The sequence below is a fragment of the Phascolarctos cinereus genome, unplaced genomic scaffold (assembly GCF_003287225.1).
Source record: "Phascolarctos cinereus isolate Bilbo 61053 unplaced genomic scaffold, phaCin_HiC Scaffold_5;HRSCAF=322, whole genome shotgun sequence".
NCBI lineage: Eukaryota > Metazoa > Chordata > Mammalia > Diprotodontia > Phascolarctidae > Phascolarctos > Phascolarctos cinereus.
Window position 1 is genome coordinate 401,341,160 of NW_027555958.1, and position 27,045 is coordinate 401,368,204.

At 34.9% G+C, this 27,045-nt stretch overlaps 1 protein-coding gene across 1 annotated transcript in view; it reads right to left on the minus strand.

The window, feature by feature from the left end:
* HMCN1 (hemicentin 1) overlaps positions 1-27,045 on the minus strand; it is a 495,504-nt gene that overhangs the window by 218,445 nt on the left and 250,014 nt on the right. The window contains 10 exon segments of the mRNA XM_020984406.2: positions 677-772; positions 2,337-2,609; positions 4,863-4,990; positions 6,495-6,663; positions 9,258-9,417; positions 10,333-10,445; positions 13,391-13,535; positions 17,434-17,561; positions 19,750-19,845; positions 22,161-22,355. Of these exon segments, the coding sequence (XP_020840065.1) occupies positions 677-772; positions 2,337-2,609; positions 4,863-4,990; positions 6,495-6,663; positions 9,258-9,417; positions 10,333-10,445; positions 13,391-13,535; positions 17,434-17,561; positions 19,750-19,845; positions 22,161-22,355 (1,503 nt within the window).

The window sequence follows — 27,045 nt, forward strand, 5'->3', positions numbered from 1 at the left end:
TGTCTTGGAGACACATAGCCTTATTTAAAGTTGGAGGTAAGTTATCTTTATTGAGGTAATTAGGCATCATCAGGTAAAAAAGTTTCTATATTATAGAAGATTAATTTTGACATTTCAAAGAAACATAGCTAAAGGTAGGTGAGTACCACTATATGACAAAAAAGAGCATACACACAACACACACACACACACACACATATATGTCACTATCTCTTAAAGGTGTTTTCATGTGTGGCATAGGAGGTTTGACTAATGATTTTTAAAGTCTATTCCAAATCTAACATTCTATGACTTTCACTATTCTATGAATTATATTATTATTGTTATATTATTCTATGACTATGTTATTATTCTGATCATTATTAACATGTTTCTATTCCTTTTTGCACCAGAATTTTTATGGAAAATTAATATGTCAGCAAAATCAACATGTATTTGCCATGTATGTGGCCTTCTGGCCACAAGGCAAAAAAAGTACAGTTAGCATTTGACTTACTTCATTGTTCCAAACAGTACTTACCTTAAATATTAAAACTATCAAACATACATATATTTATTTTGGTTTAAAAGAACTGAATAATTTTTTTCAGAAGTTATAATATTGTAAAAAATAATGAATTGCATAGTTATTCAAATTAGCTCCTCATGATAAATTATTAGCCATAGTATACCACACCTTTCACTGGACATGGAAATGCAATGCGTTGGTTAGCCACTCTTTCTTGGAATGGAGTGTTATAAGGGGGATCCAGATCATCTATTGCTGGGGGTTCTATTGAAAAAAAAGGATGCATTAAATATTTATCACAAATATTTATCAAGTATCTGCTACTGAGAAGCACCGTGATAGGTGGCATGAAGGGATACAAAGATACATAAAATAGCTAACAACTTATTAAATAGAGCACTGCACCAAGAATCAGGAAGTTCAAATCCTGTCTCAAGTATTTAGCTGTGAACACTGGGCAATTATTTAATCTCTGCCTGCCTCAGTTTCCTTATCTATAAAATGGAGATAATAGAAACACCTATATCGCACTGATCTTGTGAGGAAATGAAATATTTGTAATGTACCTTGCAAACCTTAAATCACTATGTAATTCTATTATTATTGTCATTATCATCATTATTATTATGCCTTTACATGAAAGTTTACATCCTCAAATTTTTTTTGAAATATGTACTAACAAGTATGATTTCCCTGACATCACAGACTAAGAACTAAGTTTGAAAGATTCAGTAGCTTGCCTATTTTCACATGGCTGGTAAGCATCAGGGACAAGTTGGAAAGCACCTATTTTCTGACCCCAAATCCAACATGCTTCCCACTATATACTATGCTGCCTCTCAGTAAACTACAATACAAAAAAAAAGATAGTCTTATCAGATGACTTTCAATAATAATAAACAAAAGTCTTAGATATGTTCCACTCTTCATGTTCTATAATTTGAACTTGAATTTCTGAGAAGGATCATAATGTGTATATATATATATATATACATAATAAAATATGTATTATATATCTACATATAGAAATATGAAGTTCAGAGTTGGAAGAGATTACTGTGCATAGGGATGTGTGAAGATTTCACAAAAGAGAGGGATCTAATATATGCAGTGTATGTAGATAGATATGGATATAGATATAGGTAAATAAATTGATGTATACACATGTACAATAAAACACATGTAAAAATAAACACATCCCAAACTAAAAACACCAAGATTTAGGGCAAACTGGGGAATTCTCACTTCTTAGAATGCCCTTCTCTTGTCTACCTTCACTTTGTCTTTCCAAATCCACTCATTGTTCAAGAATTAGACCAAATCACTCTTCAGTGGATCCTTTCTAGTCCCCATTTTCATCATGCACACATACCCCTAAATAAATATAGATATGATATCTATCCTTCAACCACTAAAAGTAAATTCAACATCAAGCATAGGGGACAGCAGATTTATATTTCTTAGGAATATGATTTGTACAAAGTATTTCTAACTGTAGTTAGATAAAATAGTAATTCCACTAACAGTATACAATTTCTCACAAATGTAATGTATCTGGTATTGTAGATTAGATGTGTCATACACAGTGATTTAATTTTCAAAGACTAAATATACTAAATATATTTTTAGATTAAAAATGTCAGATTCACAATCTAATGTTTTTATCTCTTCCAGTTACATATGGAAGAGACTCCTATCAGTTCTGCCTGTAGAACTGTACAAAATCATATCCATGGAAAAATCACAAATGTTTTTAAGAAATGAGTTAAATATACTTGAGTTGTCTTCTCTATTCCCCCACCTTTCTCTATGTAAAAAAAAAAATTACCTTGAACTTGTACTGTTATCTCTGCTTCATCACTGCCAGCTACATTATTAGCAACACATTTATATACACCAGAATCTGAAAGTTGGACTTGGTCAATGCTCAGTGTTCCATCTGGACTGTTGATATACTGCACTCCATCAATCATCATAGTATTTCCATCTTTAAACCAGGTAAGTACAGGGAGAGGTAATCCTTGGGCATTGCAGGAGATGTCCACTCTCTGACCAACTTGTACCTTCAGAAGTCTAGGACCACGTTGTATCTTTGGAGAAACTAGAAACAACCAGATATATTTAATTTTTTCAAGTAGATGAATATTATGTAACTTGTTCAATGTCCAACTGTCAGTCTATGGCATGAAAAATATAAAAGTAATAGAGGACCATTTGTATATAACCCAGTAAACCATTTAACATCTCAGATAATTTGCTAAATGCAACATTAAATGACATTAACTGATATTGTAAATGTATCTTTCAGGAAGCTATAAATCTTGAAACAGAAGAGCCATAACATACCATAGAGATCCTCCTACAACAATAGGATTAGAAACATGTGACACTGTCATTAAATGGCCTACTGACACTGAACACTAATGAGATGATGAATTTTTCCTAAGATACAACTAAATACTCTGGAAAACTGCAGGATCTTGGGATTACTTGGGAATGAAGGAGAACCTTGGACAATGCGCACAAGAAGAGAACCTACAAAATTTATATACCAGGACACATATCCACATAACCATCAAAACTGCTGAATACTTATCTAAACTAATCTAAATGTCTAGAAATTTTATGGTTCACCTATCATTATTTAGAATGAAGCTAGCAAAGCCATTTTTCTGCCTGAGACCTTGCTGGAAAGGTCAATATGGAAAAAAAAAGTTAAATGATTTACATTCACTTAATAATTGATATTATGAACAATATAGAATATTATAGTTTACAAAACATAAGAACCTATGTCTATCAAAAACATTAAAAATTTCAAGTGTGCAATTGCGGGTCATTCCATATCAGGCAATTCAAAAGAATTTGGTTGTTTGTGGGTTTTTTTTTAACATACAGACTAATGAAAAGAATTTTATTTTCCTTTATCTTTTCATTACTAATGTGCTTTAACTGATTTGCTGAATAACTTAAGAGTTCATAACATGTAATGATTTATTCAAGAAGCATTTACAGTAAATGACAGGTATACTAAAATAAACAGAATCACAATATGATGGATGGGGCATTGGACTAGGAGTCAGAAGACCTGGGTTCTAGTCTGGTTCTATCCCTACCTAGCACAAATGAGCAAATTCCACATGAGTTTTCTCATCTGTAAAATAAGAGAAAAAACCAGACAATTTCTAAGGTCACTTCCACCTCTAACATTCTATGACTGTAAGATATATCAAAGAACAGTTATGTAAATAGCATGTGTACATACATACATACATATGAAATGTCTGAAGAGTAACATGTAACAGTCATAAACAAATGCAGACTGATACACAAAACCAAATATCTAAGGGCTGAAAGGATGTAAAACAGATGGATAATATGTCAGGTGGAGTCAATCAAAAAAGACTTTTCACTTTTCAGAATTTATACATTTGGAGTCGTTTTTTAAAAGGAGTAAGACACATGGAGTGGTGAAGAAGATACCATTCCAGGTTGAAAAAATAGCACTGCGAGATGATTGTAAACAAGAACAAACAACATGTGTGTGTGTGTGTGTGTGTGTGTGTGTGTGTGTGTGTGTGATAAGCAGACAAGTCATTATAACATTGATAAAAGAAAAGGGCCATAGTGGAGAGGAAAGATTTTAGAGAGTCAATCAGAATGAGTGATTAGGCATTTGACATAATCCCTTCAATGTTAAGCTGAGGAATTTAGATTATGTACAATGAATAATAGAAAGCCACTGTATTTTTAAAAAGAGAAATCATTTCGTAAAAAACTATTGATGAGAAAAAAAAATTTCTGGCAGTTCAATGTAGACTACATTAGAATAAGAAAAAGAACAAAAGATTACCTAAAAGGTAGTGGTAGTAGTTAATGAATACTTAATAGGAGGGGAGAATCTAATTTTCTAGATACTAACTTACTTAAAGCCAAAATAATGTTATATGTTGAAATTCTATCATCTCATATAAATAGCAATTTTCTTAAATTAATTTATCTCTTCCTCCTTTTCCTCTATTTCAGAACAATACAGTCAGGGAGTATGAGAAGTTACATTAAAATTGGTAATATCTAAGCTTTGCAAGTTTTAGATTATTCACTTTTAGAGGTGGAAGAAAATTGTTGAAGAAATTAGTTGATCACCCTGTGGACAACAAATTAATATTTCTGGGCTCTACAAGAAGCTGTTTTGATTTCTGGATATTTTCCTAGTAATTATTTTGAATGTAGTCTAAGCTTTAGATATGACATAATGGTTAATGGGTTTTCATGGTTGCCAGTTCACATCATTGCAAGTTCACAGAGTCATCACATAGGACACACTGTCTTTATTTCAAGTCTCAAAACTTACCATGGACACTTAATTTAACTGATTGAGTCACATTCCCTGCAATATTTGTGGCAACACAAAGATACATTCCACTGTCTGAAACACGTGTCTCAGTGATTTTCATTGATCCTGAAGGAAGGAAGATGTGCCTGTAAGAGACGGAGCATACATACAGTGCCTTTAAAAGAGTAAGTACAATCAAACCTCCTTAATATTCCCCTGTGAAATTATAACCACTTAAGTGGCATGGAAACCATATCCCATCTGTCATAAGCTGTCTACATAGCTTAAAAAGGAAAGGGAGACATAATTATCTGTTTGATTTTGGTCTGCTGAGGTTGCCTTTGCCTGATTTTTTTTTTCAATTGAATTCAATACACATTTACAAGCTTACTAGTGTAAGGCGCTGTCCTTGGTTCTGGATAGAAAGACTAAAATGAAACTGTTTCTTGTTCTCAAGGAGATCAAGTTATACAGAACAGGATGAAATATTTAAGTGGACAATATACTACAAAATAGAGAATGAAATAAGAAAATTAGAGATTAAAGGAGTCCAGGAAAATTTGAGGAGGGAAGGAGGAATAGTGGGGAGAACAGAGAAGGCTTCAGGCAGCTGAGTTGAATCTTGAAGAAATCTCAGGGGAACAGGAGATTGACATCTGCAAGCCTCAAGACAAGGGAATTTGCTGTTGATCTGAGTCTTTAGTTGATTGTATTAAAGTCAGGATCAATGTTAATTATGACAAGTGTGTCATAATTAAAGGCCAGTCAGGTACCCTTCAGTACAGTGATGTCAAATTCAAATAGAAAGAGGATCATTAAACCATAAAGGATCTCTGCAGGCTGTATATTGACTAAGAAAACAATTTAACATTATCTATATTCTACTGTATTCTTACGTATTTTGTTAAGTACTTCTCAATTACATTTTAATCTGGTTCAGGCCATATGGTGGAGTTAGGCCCCCAGACAGCATGTTGACACTTCTGTTCTAGTATATAACTTCAGTGTCTTAATTTGTGAAGGATAACCTAGAAAGTTAATAAGTGGAAAATCCTAGAAATGAATGACTGTATTGTGCATTATTCCTGTTGAGCTAATGGCACTTCAGCTGGTAAAATAACAAAATCCTACAGGTACTCTTCAATGAAAGTATAGTAGTGTAACAGGGGCCTAGCCAGGGCATGCCCATCCTCAGGGCATATGCAATGTATTCTGCCTACTGCCACAAGTGGAAAGAGATGGGAACTACTTCTGGAAAGGTATAATGACATGTAATCACAAAGTTGTGATCCGTGATTTGGAGTATGTGTAGACATTCTATATAGCTCCAGAACTATTCAGCTTGGAGGCAGGTAGAGAAGGCTGTGCATATTCTGAGAATGAGGCTCCATTGTCCATGTCTCGATTATAACAAGAGTTAACTTTGTGAAACGTACAGATGTGGAAGAATATTAGGATTATGTAATCATCCTCAAACTTAAATAAAAAATGAGGTATGTGTTCTCTGTAAAATCACATTTCCTAATTAGTTCCCTGAATGACAAGATTTGAATCATTAAAAATGTTTTTAAAGCACTTAGAAAATGAGAGAGAAGCAGTATCTGAGAACTTCTGCTTTTACAGGACACAGTTCACATACAAACTCATTACCTGGGAGAGAATGGGGAGATGAGCTGTGTTTCTCTGGCCCACGTTACTGTGGGCGGAGGCAGGCTTTTCACCTCACATGGAAGCGTGACATCTTCACCTGCTGTGACTGAGATCTCTATCGGCTTATCCTGGGTTAGTCCTTGTTGATCCCCTGACACTCTGGGCCTTACTAAAATACACATTTCATTTATTTAGTAAGGGAAATAAATCTATTTAAAATTAAACAAAAGAAAACATACGTCACTTACCAGAAATATGACGAGAGGAAACATGTTACAGTGGAAAGGACACTGGGCTTTGAAAAGTTAAGAGGCACCTGGGTTTGATTTCTATTTCTGTCAGTTATTAGTTATGATCAATCAATGTGCTTACTATGTGCTAGACACTAGGCTAAAACTGGGAATGCAAAGAAAGGCAAAAACAGTCCCTCAAAGAGTTTACATTTTACCTGTATTCCCATCATCAAGTGCTTTTAGTGTCTTTAAGTCTCTGTTTCATCTTTAAATAGTATAATAAAGAAAGAAAGAAAGAAAGAAAGAAAGAAAGAAAGAAAGAAAGAAAGAAAGAAAGAAAGAAAAAAGGAAAGAAAGAAAAAGTCTACTAATCTCATGTATGTGGGTATTCCCTCCAATGATGTATTCCATGGATGCAACCTGACCATGACTATCTATCCTATGCAATTCTCATCCATGCCTACCTATTAGCTTGCTGCAGGGGGTCTACCCAACATTTTGATAATCTCTCACTCTTACTATATGTCTACAACTTCTTTTTTAATCATGAATTTTTAGGATGAAATCTTTTACAATGCTTCTCTTGTACAAATCCTTGCATGTAAATATATTGCTGCCTGCGCAAGCCAACCTTCAAAACTGTATCCTGGTCTATGAACCCAAAAGTTCTTGAAAGTACAAATATTACAGATTTTTTTCTAACCATATTTTGTTTGTTGCTTTCTTTCTAGCCTCATCCTTATCTACTGTTGGGATGACTTTACTTAATTTGCTCTACTGCCTAGCTTTAAAAAGCAAAAAACAGACCCAAAAACTTTCCCCCTTCTACTGCTTCTCAGTTTTATGGGGCAATACTGTTCATAATCTTTCATTCCATTTCTCTAAATGATTTTACAAATAAGTTTATATTTCAAAATATATTGGCTGCAATATCTCTCTGCTTGGCAAGTAAATCACAAGTGCTTTTGGACTGACATGGTTTTTGGGCATTCTCGGTTTTCTCATTATTAACAATGGATGCACACAAGTTAAACTTCTGAAAAAAATTTTGTAATTGGTATTAATATAATTTTTCTATCAATTTCCCTTTTTGTGTCAAAATTTGTTTAAGTAGGTCATATTGATGTTGTTTTAATTGTATAATCTATCTATTCCTCATTTTTATTCTTTCAGTCTTGTCCTATCAAGTTAGTGGTCTATTACTACTTTTTTTGGGGGGGGGCTAGGCAGTGGGGTTAAGTGACTTGCCCAGAGTTACGCAGCTAGTAAGTGTTATGTGTCAGAGGCCAGATTTGAACTCGGGTCCTCTTGACTCCAGGGCCAGGGCTGTATCCACTGTGCCACCTTATTTATTACTTATCTTTAAATTATCATTCCATTTAAGTTCAACTCTAATCAATATAAGTTTTAAAAGATATTCAGAGCTTAGCATATTGCTTGGTACAGGACCACACTCAAAGCTTTTCCAGGATGGTAGACTGTGCCAAGGCTTACATTCACCTGGCATTGCCTTTGAGAATCCAGGATCACATCCACACCATGATGAGACGTGAGTGTAGGAATTTGTGAATAATAACACCTGTAGTATTTTACCACTCTGTGTTTAGAGGATAAAACAAAATAGCATATGTAAAACTACTTATTAAACTTAAAAGGCAGAAGAAGGAACAAGCATTTATTAAATGCCTAATATGGGCCAGGCACTTTGCAAAGCACTTAACAAATATCTCATTTGATCCTCACCACAACTCTGGGAAGCAGATGCTATTAAGATTTCCATTTGATAGCTGAAGAAACTGAGGCAGACAGAGATTATGTGACTTGTCCAAGGTCATAGAGTTAGTGTCAGAGGCTAGATTTGGACCCAGGTCTTCCTGACTTCAGACCCAGTGTGTGATCTACTCCTCCATCTAGCTTCCTCTAGGCAGCTTAAAGTGCCATAGAAATGTTAGCTATTATTTTTATTAAATAAGTAAATTTTTCAAAAACTGATGTGCAAAGAGACTTCATATGGTCCCAAATTTCAGGGGCCATCTAATGGTTTCCAGACATTTTAAATGAGGAATATGGAAAAAATGATAGGCAGGCAATTAGAAGACTTCTCACTTTTTTTGCTTTAGTACAAGTATTAAGAGAAGGTCAGCAAAAATGCAGTCTTAAAGTAAGCCATCTGAAAAAATAGCCCTCTAGGGCACAACTCTAACCCAAGACATAACTGAGGTTTGGCTTACTAATACTTTTAACTAACTGGTATTACTGTTCAAAGGTTGGGTGTAATGAGCATATTACGCTGAGAAAACATAATAAAATTTTCCATGCGCTTATATATGTCTCCCCTTAAAACCAAAATCATAGTTGGGTAGAGTTGCCCTTATATGAGATTTAAGTTGGCAAAAAGACTACATTTTTGGGAAAAATCAAGCCTTACTTTAGGGGTACAATCTTTGGGTAAGGTTATGTAAAGGACAGCTGTGTGTTTTGGCAAGGATAGAAGGTGTCAATGAAAAACATTCTTCAAATAGGCTCTTACCATAAACTGTCAGTTGAACTTTTCTTTTGGCATATCCTGCTGCATTGGTGGCAGTGCAGACATATTCCCCACTTTCCTCACCTCCCGGTGACACTATATATAAACTTCCATCTAATCCTGCAGAAAATTTAGCATTGCTGGGAGAAATCAGTTCTCCTTTCTATGAAATAGAATAAAGATCAATGAATGTGTAAACATGTGTTTAGACAATAGAGATATGACACTATCTGGGAGAAAACAAAAATATATATACTTTTCTATTCCCAAATAATACATAGCTTAAACTATTTTAACACAAATACCCCTTCTATTACAGAACAGAGATTTAGAGGCAAAGAAAAGTATCAGGTCACTTCATTACTGGAATCCAAGATATTGCCAAGACACGTCTTTCCTCATCTACCAAGGAAAAAGGTGAAAAAAAGAAGAGAAGGTAGTTCAGTTTAGTTCAAGGACACTGAGTAAGCAGGAGAAATAGGTCCTAGGAATAGTTTTGCCACTGGACTATGTGACCAACTGAAACACTATGCTTCAAATTATGTCAAATACAAATAACAGTAAGTGTTCTTCACGTCACTGAGATTTTAAGAGTGTGAAATGCAATTATATGTCATAATATTTTAGTTGTATATACTAAATAGATACAATAAATCTTTATTTTACATTTTGCCTCTGTTTTTATAGAAGATTGGCTCTGTTAAATCCATATACTGATGTCTCATCATGGTGTGGATGTGCCCTTTTATTTTCAAATGATGTTTATGCAAAAAAAAGATAGATCCTACTAAGATGGAAGGGCTTTTCACAGAGTCTAGGAGATGGACTCTGCGTCAGTTTTTAGAAGGCTAGTCTAAGTTTGGAAAGTTTCATTTCCAAATGTTTGGACAGCAGGTGATGGATTTTTTTAGGCAACCTCAACTTATGAGTACTATCTATGAGGCCATAAGGGTGTTAATATCTACATTAGGATAGGATATGTCCCTATCAATGGAGTTATAATGAAGAAGCACTATTTAATCTACTATTTAAGGTCCAATAGTAATAGTATTTCTTCTAACTAAAATAAGATACTTACCTTGGACCAGACAATAGCTGGTTTGGGAACTCCACTTGCTTTGCATGGTAAACTTACAGGGACTCCTTCAATTGTGCTGAATATCTGTTGTCCATGCTGAATAATTGGCAGAACTAAAAAGAAAAACAAGCATAAAAATATGTCATGGCTCAATAGTCAGTCCTATATATCTACCCCTCTACACTTTCTAGATTCTATTTCAAATTAAAATTATTACAGTTTTTAGAAAGTTTGAAAAGCCTGGCAAGGAAATAGCTTCTGAGAAACATACAGTACAAGTTAGTATGCTGAATCACTGGCCAACTGACAATGATTAATTGACTTTATCAGGAACCTCATAAAAATTCTTAAAATTTAATCATATAGAGGGCCTAAGTTGAACCTCATGAGAGCAACCATGGGGCAGGAAGAAAAACAAGATGGAAAAGTCATTCACTCATGCAACCTTAAGAAAGAAGTAAATCTTAAGGAGATAACTCAACAAGAAAGCATACATTCTCCTATATCATCAATAAAATAAACAGCTACAGAAAAATGGACCATATTTAACCATGAAAAATAAGGGAAAAGACTAATTTTTTTAAACAAAATTAAAACTTTAAAGATATATTTAGCTTAGAAAAGGAAATATATTTTCCTAAAATAATTCAAGAATAGACTTTGAAGGAATACAGTAGGTGATAAAAGGAATGATGGACGACTCCTCAGAGAAAGGAATAATAAAGTTGCAGACTGAATCCTTGGAATTTCTTTGGAATTGTCAACTTAGCTGGTACAACAATTTGAACAACTTAGATATGCCATTTTACCAAATAAATACTAAGTGCAAGAAATAAAGATGAAATAGAGAATAGAGGATTTTAATAACTGGGGAAATTTGGACATTGATAAAACCTCCTCTAAACCATCCAGAAAAAAACTGTATCAGCCAAATTTATTAGGTGATTAATTGTTCAACACTCTATTTTACTTTGAACTTACACATATTTGTTAATTCATTCCTTCAACTGCTATATATTGAGGATATGTTATTCGTAAGGCATGAATCTCATGACTGGGCAACTGTAAGAATGGTGGTAAATATAATTAAGGGAAATTGGGGAACCAGAAAAATCTGCTTAGGCAAGTACCAATGCAGTGCCTACATGTAAATGAAAATGAAAAAGTCAGTCACAAGAATGCTTTGAAGATCCAAGGTACTAATTCCAAGTACATGGGGATGGTGCTTTCTATTTTAAACTAATCGACTAGCTCCACTGACTGGCCTAAAATATGTTACTAAAGGAGACTGAGCGTTACTTTATTAGGAGAATAGAGGATCACTTACTTGTGTAATGGTGAATAGTTGCCTTGTATTGACAAGTGGGAGACATTAGATCTCAATATATAGATCACAGTTACCCTTCAGTTGATCTTTTGCATAAATATCCAGGCATTTGTTTATTGTGTCAAGCATTTTTAGAAGTTAATTGTTTCAGTATAACCATCAACATTATCTCATCTAGAGAAACATCAGTTTAGAGAAAGGGAGAGATTGTAATAGCAACTCCCAGTTGGTGGAGAGGGAAGATAAATTGCTAACTCTCAAGATGTTTTTGTACAGTTAAGCAGTTTGCAGACCAAAAAGGACTGAAAGCCACTGAACTCAATGGTCACCTTAAGGTCCTTTAAAATTATTATAACCATAATGATCAACAAACATTTCACTATTCAAAGGAGAATAAAAAAATAAACTATATATAAGACAATGCACTTCTGTTTTTTAAACTGCATGCTAAATTTAACAGAACAGTAAGAAAATGATCCTGTTTGTGTCCCCTCCTGAGCATTTTTGTTTTAAGTTGTGCATTTTTAATATCTTATTGATATCCTTTTCTTTTCTTTTTTTGAATCTCTAGCATTACCCATTTTCTCACACCAAACAAATCAACACATGTCTAAAATGAATGTCTCATCCCGTACATCTAGTCCATCATTTCTCTGCCAAGAGTCAGGAGACACATAAGGTCATTTCCCAGCTTGCCATTCTAATATTTTCAAAGTACTGTATTTTTCAACTGGCAGTATAAAGGATGTCATCAGACAGATGTATTCACCATCAATACTTTTTTTTAAGTGATGAGCCAGTTACATAGCAATTGATAACTGCCTGGATGTGGCAGTGGTGCACATACAGTGTGAAGAGATCTAGAAGGACCTTAGCATACTGGATAGACTCCCTGTAGAAGAGTGATAGGCACACATGGACGATAGTCACACAAGATGGGGAAGGATAGGTTGTGATCTATATATAAAAGAGATAGCAAATCTATGATAGCAACTTAATATTCTTTAGCCAATAGAAAATCTTGTCTTAAGCTATTTACTTCCATTCTTCCCCTCCTCCAGAGCTATTTTTCAGTAACTTGGTAAACGTGTTGCTAATCTCTCAAAAGAAAAAAAGCAATCTAATTCCTCAAATAATTACAAGGCCGTCACTTACAAATGAGATACAATATGTTGACCTTTGGCAGGAATAAATAAAAAAGGTGTTCTATCATTTAAAAAAAAATCAGTGACCTTTAAAATGTTTAAGATGCGTGAGGATTGTATATATGTGGCAAGCAGTAGTGACCGCATGAAAAGTTCAAACCAACTTTGGAAGACTAGGAGGTCATTCTTAAGGACAAGCTTATTGCACAATCAGCAAGGGGAAGGCAATTTTGGAAGGTATAAAGTATTCAACTTGCCTGAAATCACAATGTATTTTTAAACATTCTCTCTTTCTCTGAGTTGTGTTCCCTTTTATCAATTAAGAAACTACTTACACAAGCACTTGGCAAGCAGGAGTTGCCAACTCCCCCTAGCATTTTTATTTTCTGAGTAGAAAAGAGGAGTCTGGAAAAGTCATTAATCATGTAGTTTTTTTTTTATTAAAATAAAGCTTTCTATAAGAATAAAAACAATGCAAATTTATTTCAGAACTTTAAAGGGGATTAGTTTGGTATTTGCTTTAATTTATGATACCCATGTTTTAGTAACAATTTAGGGCAAAGATTTCACTGAACAGATTTCTTACCATACACATTGACATTTGTAGTTTTATTGTGAGCTCCAGCAACATTACTTGCCACACAGGTATATTCGCCTCCATCCTGAAGGCGAACTCTTTCAAGGTGAAGGCTCCCATCACTACGAATACTGATATAGGGATTTGGAATCAACTTAGAGAGAAAAAAAAAAAGAGGGCAATTTTCAGAAATAAAGTCAAGCCCATGCCTAGTCCTCAATTTTAGACATTGTTTTCATCAGGTATGAGGGAAGTTATAGAAAACCAAGAAATCTTTTAAAATCTTTTTGTTTTCTGCTCTAAAAAATATTAAAAGGAAAAAAGCTACTTACAAGAGAGAACAAATCCACAGTGCAACAGTAGTTACAACTGTATTTAATAATGAGAAGCCTCACAAGTAATTTGCATTAACATTTATCAGAGAGTCAAGTTTCATGCTTCTGTATATTTTAGTTATTATCTAACATCCAAATCTACTTTAAAAAAGATAAACTTAGCTTGAAGATGCTCTTTCCTAAGTAGAAGATCTTATTACCTCTACACAAGCAGGTTACATTTTTATTTCGGCACACTAAAGGTCAGCGGTTCTTAAGGCAGTCATTTTGGCAATGCAATGGCCATTTAATCTTAAGTACTGGACCCTGAAGTCAGGAGTGGCCTAGGCTCAAATCCCACCTCACACATACATTTAATACTTGTGCAACTAGGGGCAAATTACTTAACTTCTCTTGGTCTATTTCTTCCTACATAGATGAAGGTGCAGATGTGCAGCTATGTGGTGCAGTGAAAGAGTTCTGGGCCTGCAGTTAGGAAGACCTGAGTTCAAATATGACCTCAGAAACTTACTAGCGGCACAATCTTTAGCAAGTCACATAACCTCTGTTTGCCTTAATTTCCTCAAATATTAAATGAGGTATAATAATAGCAACTCTCTTCCAGGGTTGTTGTGAGATTCAAATGACACAATATTTGTAAAGCACTTAGCACAGTGACCAGTATATAGTAGACACTAAATAAATGTTTACTACTACCACCATTACCACTACCACTACTACTATTATTGCTTACTACTACTATTACTACCACTACTACATAGGATTGTTGTGAAGATCAAATGAGATAACACAAATTGTTTTGTAAACTGCAAAATAGTTCATGAAACCATTATCTAAAATATCAGGTTATTATTACTTATAGAATTATAGGCATGATAAGCAATGGAGATAAACACAGTGAGACAGGAATCATGCCAGACAAAGGCTGTCAATGTTTCTAGTTAAATATGACATGCTATTAGGTGGCCACATAAGAGGCAGCATGATGTGATGGATAGAGTTGGCCTTGATGGAAGGAAGTTCTGGCTTCAAGTCCTGCCTGTAACCCATATTGGCTAGGTGACCTGGTCATTTAATTTTTCAGTGTGGTAGGCAACTCTCCAACATCTTAAGTTGCGGAGAAGTTTCCATCTTGCCCTTCCTCTCTTAGGAATTTTCCTTTACCAGTGAAACCAAAAGTATACTCCTTGTCTCTATTTATTACCACCATCTCCACATATCTGTCTTTCTTTCATTTTTTTTAAAGAGGATTCAACCTGGAGTAATACTACATCACACTTGGAGATGTAGACTAATCATAAATCAACAAGAGGAAATTCATCCCAAAGCAGGACAATTAAAGGATAGGTTTTCTAGTACAAATGGGTGACCTTTATCTAGTAGACAGGGTGGGTTTTTGGAACAAATGATAGAAAACTGGGGCCAAAAGGGATTCAGCAGCCATAAGGAAAAAGCCCAGGTGACAGATCAAAAGAGATGGAATGATCCTGAGGTTAGCATATACTTATACCTCCTAGGCCACCAGGCAGGCAATACAAAACTAGTATAAAAATTTCTAAATTTTTTAAAAAAACTACTAGGAAACCAAATTTCCTCCCTATGACTTAGATAAAAAAAAATCTGCCTGTCATGCATCACTAAACTTATTTCCTTGTCTATAAAAAGAGAGGTTTAGAAGTCCTTTGGATCCAAAATCCATGATCTTATGCTCTTAATAACTACTAAATTTAAAATGACACACAAGTTAAGAACCCTATCTAAATAAAAATTTTCACCAGTTTGTATAACCCTACTAAAATGGATTAGTTCTGAAACTAAGGATCATCTTGGATAGTTACTGAGATCCCCAAGAAGAGGCTCCATCCCTTGGAAGTAGACTGGTATCTGCTGCATTTGACTTTGCAACTTGTTTTGGGATTTCTGGTTCTTGGTATCATCTTCTATCACACTGTTTCCTTCCTAAGTGTCAGTTTCTAATAAAGTCGACTCATCAACTACAGAAATGGAAGTGTCTTGGAAACCCATTTCCTTCTTAACAACAGTGGTGGGGGAATCTGGTGTTGATGAGAGGAAAGCCACCCCAGAGCCAACTGGTGGGGGAGAATGAGGTTCCTCCTTGGCCTGACACAGAATGGGATTGATAGAAAAGTACCAGAATATAGTAAAATGATTACTATCTCTGCATTTTTTTCCAATCACTATACTTCTTCTAATAGCATTGTAAGAACTAGACATAGGGAAAAAAGAAGGGGGGCCTGTGTTTACTGAAGTAATTTCTTATAACATTGAGTTTTGAGGGTACAATTAATACGTATTTTAGATCCATTTTCATGAAATTTATGCATACTATAGCAAATGTACTCCATGTAAATAGTATTTCTTTATTCAGAGTTCTCTTCAAACCTGGATTGGCCCCTGGTGCTCCAGACCTTCTCCACTTCTACCCCAGCAGCCTTCTCAGTAAGCAACACCTCTACCCCTGTCACTTCTTATTCTGATTGGTGAGTTCTCCTCTGAATCTACATTTGACGGAGTACCCACAACAGCCATCAGGTTCTCTTCAAAGCTCAGACCAGCCCATGACACTCCAGATGAATTTTTTTTTGGGGGGGAGGCAATCAGGGTTAAGTGACCTGCCCAGAGACACACAGCTAGTAAGTGTGTGAGGATTTGAACTCAGGTCCTCCTGACTCTATCCACTGCACCATCTGGCTTCCCCTTCCAGTATCATTTTATATGCTGTCTTTTCCCATTTACAATATAAAGAGATGGCCTTTGGTTTTGCTTGTGCTTATATTTTCAGTGCTTGGCACAGTGCCTGGAACACAGTAAATGCTTAATAAAGGTTTTATCTACATGCCACTGATGTGATCCTAAATGTTGCTGGAGAAATGGGAAAAACTTTGAACTATTCCAAAGATTATATCTTTGGAAAGTAGACATGTAAAACAGTGTCAAGAAATCCAGTGAAAGAATCCAACATTGTTATCACAATAAAAATGTGCACACTCAAGTACTTTCAGCAATCTTGGAATTGTCATTTGAAAATAGTTTGTAATCAAAGTAAGTATGCCTTTGAGAGGAACTGTGGTTCATAGTCACTTTGGAGTTAGAGGATCTGAGTTCAAATCCTATCTCTATCACTTACCACCTCTATGACCCCAGGGAAATCAGTAAAAGTCTTCAGACCTTGGTTTCTTCATTTGTAAAATGAGGTTGTTGGATCAGATGGCTTCTACCATCCCTTCCTGATCTAATGCTATGATCTAATCCTGTGATCCAATCCTATGATCTTAGTTCGTGGCAATAGTTGAAATTACTTACAAAGGAGGGTTAATATACAAAGCATCGGTAGAGGCTTTACACAGGGCTGCTAAATTTTATATTGTGCTGAGGTGAGACATTACAGTGTTTTAATTTTATGTTAGTGAGATAGTCAGTCTCTCTCTCTCTCTTTCTCTCTCTCTCTCTCTCTCTCTCTCTCTCTGAAAGAACAAAAGTCAGTGGTAGGATTTAGAAATATTCAATCTTGTAAAAACTATATACCAGGGACAATTTTTTCCTCAATGAGACTTCTTTATCCCCTCCCCTTCCCAACCCAAATTACACACTGTTTAAAACTGTTCACTTGCTAATGTTTTTGATAACTTGCCAAATGTAATTTATAATATATTTATCACACATCCTTCAATTTTTCAATCAAAAGAATGCTCTTACCATAACTGAGTTCTTCAGCCATCGACGTTCTGGAATAGGATTTCCAGCCAACAAGATGCAAGGCAAAGTAAGCTGCTGCCCTTCAATTACATTGGCTACAGCAGGGCTGATTCCAATAAGTGGAGCAACTGAATGCAAGAAAGAAGTTGGTACATTTAATTAGGCCTCATCCACAATAATAAGCTACCTATACCCTATCTGAAAGCTATCATTAACTTAGTGCTTTAAGGTTTGCAAAATGCTATATAACTGTTACCTCTTCTGATCTTCACAACAACTCTGCAAGGTAGGTGCTATTATTACTTCCATTTTACAGACAAAGAGACTGAGGCACTGTGAAGTTATTTGATTTGCCCAGGGTTACATAGCTAAAATATTTGAGGTAGGATTCAAGTTCAGGTCCTCCTGACCCTAAGGCACTGAGGCACCTAGTTGTCTAGTATCTACTATAAGAAGAGCAAAATAACTAAAACCCAGGTCTTCTGACTAAACTGCTCATTCTACCAGTGCACATACATACTTGCCAAAGTAATGACAAAATATAAATGGTGAGTTTTTAACAGAAAACAAATGTCTGCATAATGACTAACATGACTATAGAAAACAGAAATCTTAAATTATATTTAAAATCCTCTGTTTTGGGAAGAAAACTTGAAAATCAAGCCTAATAATAGAGTAAATAAGAGATTCTGCACGTTCAATGACAATACTAGGGGTCTGGTCAAAAAAGACAAGAGAACCAAAGTATCGTATCTGAGGAGCAGGCAATGAACAATGTTATTTCTCAAAGTAAAGAATAATATGAAATTGTTATGCACCTAACATATGCAGAGTATTCTGCTAGATGCTGAGACTGAAGGGATACATAAAGATTAAATGAGACCCGGTCCCTGTTCTCATAGAACTCCCAATCTAGTTAGTGTGACAGTAAACAGATTAAATTATAATAAAAAATTAAAAAACTGAGATTAGGATGCTGAGAAAGGGTAAGCTGTCCAGCTTACAGAGTCAATCACTTTTCATTATTTAGGTTGATCACTTTGATGGTTGTTTCAGCTTCATATTCTTATCCACATTAACATTTAAAAAGATTCATGGTTCAGAGAAGCTCAATTGTGAAAGGGAGCTTGGAATATGTATACATGTATGTATGTAGTATGAATTTTTAAATCCATCTATATAGAGCAAATAGTTGAAGCTGTGGGAAAGATGAGATGATTAAGGACTAATAATAATAATGATTGCAAACATTCATATAGCACCTAATATATGCCAGGCATTTTACATATATTATCTCACAACAACCTTGGCAGGTATGTGCTATTATTATCCCCATTTTATAGTTGAGGAAACCGAGGCAAACAGAGTTTAAGTGGCTTGCCCAAGGTTACACAGCCAGTAAGTGTCTAAGGGCAAATTTGAACTCAAGGTCTTTCTGATTACAGGCCTAGCACTCTATCCCTTATGCCACCTAGCTGCCCAGTGAGAAGTATCCTTCAAAGCTCTACCTTAGTTTGTTCTCTCTGTCTCTCTCTCTGTCTCTCTCTGTCTCTGTCTCTCCCCCTTCCTCTCCCCCTATCTTTCTCTTTGTATCTCTGTCTCTCTCTCTCTCTCAATTCTCTTCCAAGATATAAATCATAACCACTGTGCACATAACTCCTACCTTTATGTGCTCATCTCTGATATCTTCTCCAAGATCCAACCCCATATTGCCAACTCTCTTCTGGAAACTTCCACCCTCATATGGGTTACCGAGTGTACCTTTGCAGAAAATGGAAGGCTGAAGGCCAGCACACACATTTGGTATCCCTGTGCTATTGTTGAAGCTAAGCAACTGCTTGACTGTACACTCAAGACCTTCAGTGTTTAATTGTATATCAGAAGAGGATGGATTGAAATCTTAGCCAGGGACAAAGTTACCACTTAACTTCTGGGCCTCAGTTTCCTCAGTTGTTAAATGAGAGGACTTGTTCTCACTGTGGCTGTAGTTCCAATGTTTTTGAAATAAGGAAACAAAATCTTTCTATAAAAAAAAAAAAGATCGGGGCAGCTAGGTGGCACAGTGGATAGAGCACCGGCCCTGAAGTCAGGAGGACCTGAGTTCAAATCCGGCCTCAGACCAGACACTTGACACTTACTAGCTGTGTGACCCTGGGTAAGTCACTTAACCCCAGTTGACTAAAAACAAAACAAATAAACAAAAAAAAGATGATCCCAGGCACATCTCTAATCATAACAAGGAATGGAGTGTTGGCATTAGTATGTAAAAGATTCTGAGATACCCTATTATCAGAATAATTACTAGAGTCTTCTTACCAAGTCCTGTCACTGTTATGGTCGCCTGTGCCTGGATCTTTCCAAACTGATTCTCAGCTTCACAAACATAAGTGCCTTTATCACTGGCCCACAAATCTAAAATGGAAAGGAAGAGATTTATGAAAAAGTATTCCTAAGTGCCAAAACATTTAACTTAATTTTACTGTTTCAGTAAGACTTTCAGAGAAAATGCAGCTGCCCACTTAGAATTTAAAATGCTTAAGTTCTATCAACTCTCAGTTCTTTCATGAACATTGTTCAAAAAGGACACATGGTAAACCTAGTCTACGTCTGTTATTCAAAATCAAAATACCCAGAACAAGGGGAAAATTTCAATCAATCATCTTGTTAATTACTCCACACAATATTAACTTTGAGTTAATTTAAAAATATTTATACTGACTCTTGGAATAACTTGAAAAAATAAAAAAAATTACTGGAAATTAATTTATATTTATTTATCTTTCCAATCATTTCATTTTGTCAGTGACCCTGCTGCTTATCTAGTGTCTGAGACTACACAGTCATCTTTGACTCTTCCTTTTCCTTTCTTACATATGGCCAATCTGTCATCAAATCCCAATGCTGCTAAAATTTATCCCTTCCTTATAATTTTTGTTATTATCATCTCTTCTTAGATATTCATAATGTTTTGCCTGAAGTTATGTGATATCCTTTTAACTGGCAACCAGTTTTGCCTTATAATCTAATATAGAATAAAATCCATAAAAAACACTTTCATCATGCTATTATTATTTTATTGCTCAAGATCTGATAGTGGTTCCTTGTTGACCATCACATCAAGTCCTTAGTACTCTGAGACCCTCTATAATCTGATCTACCTTCCTTTCCAAATAAATTTCCCACTTCTTTTTTACACACATCCTTCATTCTAGGCAGGACTACCTTCTTGGTGTTCAGCACATATGTAATGGTGGGTAGGTTCTACTTGCTGGTGTTATGCCGCCTTCCTGAAATGTTCTCCTTTCTCCACCAGATCTTCCTAAATATTATCATTCCTTCATGAAACTACAGAATCATCTTATTGCAGAGTTGGGTGAAACCTTAAGTGGCTTCCTAATTCAATCCAAACTTTAAAATGTATTTCTACTTCAATACGCCTTACACATAGTTAATTCAGCTTTTGCTTGAAGACCTTCAATAAGAAGACTGCAGAGAAAGGGTATTTCACTTTTGGATGCCACCAATTCTTAGGATGTTTTTTCCTTCACTGGACTGAAATCAAGGGCCAGCTCAAATTCTACCTCTCCTATGAAGATTAATCCCTTAACTAGTCCACATTTTAATTGTCCTTTTCACCAAATTTCTATTATAGTGAGCACCACATAGTTTATCACTTAATTTTTCTTTAATCATATCATGAACATTAATTTTAATCTCTTCAAATAGACTACAAGTATTTTCGAGAGGAGGGACTCTGACACATATTTCTTTTACATCTACCATAGCATGTGGTAGACTCAGTAAATATTTGTTGATTGATTTAATTCATTTTACTTTTAGATTTGGATACCTAATTGAGGGCTTTAGAAATCCTTAGTTCTTTATTATAGGTAGAGTGCCAAAATATCTTTATTGCGGGTCAGCAAATTATAGCAAGCGTCAAATCCTGCCCCACTGCATGGCCCTCTAGCTAAGAATGGCTTTTACATTTTTAAATAAAGTTTTATTGCATCTAAAAATGTAAAACAAATTTTTAGTTTAAGGGCTAGGGCAGATTTGGCCCTCTGGCCTTATTTTGCTCTCCCCTGATCTATACAAAAAGTGAAAAAATTATCAAGTAATCTAAACATTTTGCTTTTTTTAGTGCTAACTTTCAAGCATTTGTTGAAAAATGGAATGATTTTAATAAATGCTTAAATATATAGAGTTTTGAAGCCATGAAAAGTTAACATGTGGATAATCAGATAATCATACTTTGCAACAGGATATTTTTGCTTTAGATAGTCATAGCCCATAATCCAAGGTTTCCATATTGGTTTTCAGAATGCTTATCTATAACTTAAGGTGCATTACTTCATGAAAATAAGAGTTAAATGAAATAAATTTCAATAATGCTTTATGCTTTTCTGACACAATTAGTTCAAAGCTGATGAATAGGATGAAGCCCATCGATCCACTTGTTACCATCAGGACTTTGAGAAGACTTACATAATTTTGCTATAACAAATCCAGAGGCCTAAAAATGTCAACTACCTTCCTAGGAGTTGACGGATAATTCAACATGGTGATGCTAAATTGCTACATCAACAAAATATTATTTATTAGTTGTATCCTGTACCCTTAACTCTCTGATATAGTTAAAACATCTACACAAACCACATATTTAAAAGCACATATACTTATATGAATGTGTATATACATATGCATATTTAATTAATTTAACCTACTGATAATAGAGAGGGATCCTGTTCTGAGCTGACTGATGGAACTAACTGCAAAGGACCTTGAGAAAAGCGGCATGTTGTCCAGCCGTCGCCATTTGACTTTTGGTTCTGGGTATCCCTGAACATAGCAAGGTAATGTCACATTTGAACCAATTTCCATGGATATATCACTAGGTTCCTGTATAAAATTTGGGGAAGCTGAAAGAGATTAAGATAAGTTGATTAAAAATAGACAAATAGTACAATATTCAGGACCATTTAATAAATATTCTCTTATTCACTCTGTTAATTGAATTTATATTTATAATTTTTCCAAAGACACTTATCAACTTAGTCTGCACACAGAAAAAGTAAATATTACTATCCTTATTTTACAAACTAAAAGTTAAATTGTAATCTTCAGAGTAACATAGTTCAGTAGTGTGACACCTTAAATCAAGTACCCTTTCTTCAAGGAATTATATATTACTTGTTAATTAATACTGTAATGTTCTCTCTTTGACATTCATTCCATGGAACTTTTAAAAAATAATAACCTTTTGGGACTAAATTAATCAAACTCTTTTGGAGAGAATTTAACTTAAAATGACTTCATTCGCAAATTTTAAATTTAAAGTAAATTATAACAAATTATCAGTGCATATCCTAGAAATCTTATTCATGCTCTGAATCCCATTTATTTCTCAAAACAGAAATACCCCTTTCACATTTGGGTTTCAAAGAAAAACCCAGCTTTGAGAATCATTAATATGAATAAGAATAACGGAGTATGAAATTCACTGAAAAGGGAAAAGTTAATTCTCGACGTCCTAGAGAGTTGAAAAAGGATTAAGAGCATGAGTACATTAATGAACAAGTATTTATATAGTTAAAGATAAGAAGTACATCACAGATGCCATTTTGACTGGGATCTAACATAACTAACAAATGAGTTGAAGCTCCTACACCGGGAACAAAGTGGACAATTGCCTTTTCTCTAGCATTCCAATAACCAAAATGTAACAAGTGCAGATGAGGGATATAGCAGATACACCTTGACCAACTCAGAAAAGGAGTAATAAGCATGGAGGAAGCAGTCTGTAAGACCAACTAAGTGGAGTAACCAATATGTTACAGAAAGTTCATCATGAATAATATGTGAAATATTTAATATTATGGATTATGAGGCATATAATTTGGTAATTTGGGGAGAGAAGGAGAGGACAATAGGATGTTTCCTTGGCAAAGAGCAGGGGAATATATATATTAAGAGATCAAAAGTCACTGTCAATTGCATAAATTTAAGAATTGTGAATAAGAGTCTTAGTTCTCCCAAGATTTCAAGATAAGAATAGAATAAACAGCAAACTTCCCAGTATCATGTGACAATAAGCTGTAAAGTGGGAATGAAGATTCCAGGTGAAAATGCACAGTACTTAAAGAATAAACTTTTGGGGTTATGCTATGTTATATGCTTCTGTTGAACCTGCAGGCAACTAAAATAACTAGATCTTTTTCTAATGAATTGCTATCTAACTATCTCTTCTCCAACTCAGACTTGTGAAGCTGATATTTTGAAATCAAGTATAGGATCCAATCAATCTATCAAAAAGAATTCATCAAGTACATCAGGTACTTTACTATGTGCTAGGCACTTTGTGGGGACACAAAGACACACATGAAAAATTCTTTCCCTCGTGAAGCTTACATCTAATAGAGGAAACACACACACACACACACACACACACATATGCACATACAAAAGGATAAGGTAGTTTGGAGAAATAATGTACTAGCTACTGGGTGATGGGAATGAGGAAAGGATTCCTATAGAAGATTAAGTTTGTTGATTCTTAAAAGTTAAATATGATAATTATTTAAATTATTAACAACAAAACTATTCAATGGAGTATCTACTTCAGATCCACTTAAAATAGTATTTAGTGATGACGAGTTATGGCAGTCATGATTCCTCCTTTCCCCCTCCAATAAAAATAGTTTTCTGTTCCAAACTTTTTGTCTTATGATATTTCAACAGAGCAAAACCCTCCACAGGCCCTCTAATATGTTTACCTTTCTCTATAACCTTTAAAAACATAAAGATTAGAAGAAAACATTTGTTTCTTATCCTTTGATTAGCACATAAATAATTTATCCCCATAGATTTTCTTCTAATGAAATAAAATGTGTGTTCCTATATTTCTCTTGGGTCCTACATTTTCATTTCAAATATCTACTCAGTTTTGACCTTTGGATAAAAAGTGCTCAGAAATGCTCTATTTTACTAAACATCCTTTCCTCTCCATCCCCTCCAACTCTCATAGAATTATACTTAGTTTTGGCAGATGGTTTATTTGTGGGGATCAGCCTTTACTTTTTGCTTTATGGAATATTGGATTCCATGTTCTTCTCTTCTTTAATATGGCAGCCGTCAAGTTTCATGTGATCCTTACTGTGTCTCCTTGGTTTTTGGAATCTTTTTTTTTTGGGGGGGGAATACTTGTGTATTTTTTCTTTTTTTCTAGAAGCTCTGGATTTTGGTTATGACATTCCCAGGAGTTTTCATTATAAGAATTTATTAAAGGAGGTGACACATGGATTCTATTTTCACTTTGTCCTTTGATTGTAAGAGTTCTGGGGAGTTTTAAATTTATAATTTCTTGGGAAATTATATCTAGAATCCTATCTTCCCCTCAGGACTGTTTCTTGCACAACTTTATATCACCATAGGGCCTAGCAGAGTGCCTATACCTTAAATGTACTTAATAAATATTTGTTATCAGGATTTTGTGATTTTAAAATGTGAAACCATAAGTTGGCTTTGTGGCTGTGTGTGTGTGTGTGTGTGTGTGTGTGTGTGTGTGTGTGTGTGTGTGTAGGCTTTTTCTCTAGCAATGATTTTTCTACTAAGTGGAAAAGTACAAGAGCAAGGCACTCTGCCAATAAACGTGTGAATTTTGTAGGCTTTCATGTTTCCAATATATTTTAACTGAATCCAAAACATGTGCTCTTAATATAAAATACACACTGTAGTTAGATAATAGGTTCAAAGCAATTTATATGTATGTGTGTTTTTTGTGTGTCTGTATGTATATGTGTATGTTTCTGTACTTAGCTTTACCTCGTCTGATATGGAGATTAAATTCTCCAAAATGAATAAGATTGGTAAAATAGAGTAATTTTACAGACAGCCAGTCCCTCAGACCAAGAGTGAGTCATATACCTTTCTCTGAAGTGGTCATTCAGTCAGCCAAATTTATTCTGTGTACTCTACTACTCCTAGGACAGGTAACATACAAATGAAATGCACAAATCTCAGCATGTGTCATGCTGAGACTGCAGACAGATATATTATGGGGACAGGTAGAAAACTGAGATACAAGGGATATTCCAAAACCAGAGGTTTGAGAAATGTCATGGTAAAAAACCATTTTAATTGTAATCCATTTTATTGTCACATCAGCACCATGAGCATCAGTGAATCATAGAAATAGGGCAGAAAGCCAAGGCAAAGTTGGAAAATAATAACAGCTGACATGTAGGTGGCAATTTAACATTACATCTATTTTCTCAGTTGTTTCTCATAATGATCCTATGAGGTAAATGCTAACAGTGTTATTATCTTGGTAAAAGCAGTTGAATCACATTATCAACTTGGTAATCAAAAAACAGGCTTTTACTGTTTTACAGAGACAATAAATAGGTTAACATGGCTGAACTGAGAAGGGTGGAGATGGCAAGGTCAGTTCCTGATTGCATGAATCAACTTTCCATTGGGAAGGGGAAAAAGAGACTGCCTTCCTTTATATCCTCATCTATGACTGCTTCTTCCAGACCTTGCACATACTGCTAATTCTACTTCTGCATGAAAATTAGGGATTATTTCTCTTCTTCCTCAATAAAACAAAGAGATTTATAACAATTTTTTATAATAATGACTATTTTGCCCTTATAAATCAAATAAATTATTACAAAGAGCACTAAAAACTAAGACTACTGTAGAAGTCTTACTATTATCTGACTATCCTTATCCTACTAGGATAAGAATACTCTTACTAGTTCTAAAGTGATGTAAATATGGTCCTTGATTAATGTCATAACAGAAGTAGTCTTCATATAACATGCTAAATAGAATTCTTTTTATCTACTGTTGTAATTGTCAAAGTGGTGGATTGTGAGATGGAAGCTATGAGATATTCCTAATGAAAAATTGTCATGTTAAAGAAGGATTAGACTTATTCTGTTCCCAGAGGGAGGAACTAGGAGTAAGTGGTGGAAGTTTCAAAGAAACACATTTAGGCTTGATGTCAGGAAAAACTTCCTAACAGTAAGAGCAGTCCAAAAGGGAAATAGGTTACTTGAGGCCAGAAATTGCACAGAGTATCTTCTTTAATATCAAATGGCATTTGGAATCTAATCAGAGGAAGCTGCTTTTTTCCCATGGGAAACAGTGGGTTCCCACTCACAGGAGGTCTACAAGTAAAGGACAGGTGACCACTTTAGGGTATGTTATAGTGGGGTTTCTTTTTCAGGTATGTGTTGGACTATATAGCCACTGTGATCCCTTCTAGCCTTGAAATTCTGTGATTCTATGAAATGATCCTCCCCATAATAAACTACTTTGATCACAGTTCTATTCATTACAAAATGAAGGTTCTCAAGCACTCAGTGAAATTGGGCAATGGAGATGATCAGTTTGGAAAAATTGGGTACAAGCACCTGCTTTCCCCTTAATTATCTGAGTAACTCCAGGAAAACAAACAATCAAATAAACAAAAAGCTATGGGAGGTTGTTTTTTTTTTGGTTAGTTTTTGTTGTTGTTGTTTTAAATGTGTGGCTCAGTGGATAGAGCATCTGGTCTGGAGTCAGGAAGACCTGAATTCAAATAGACACTTATTAGCTGTATGA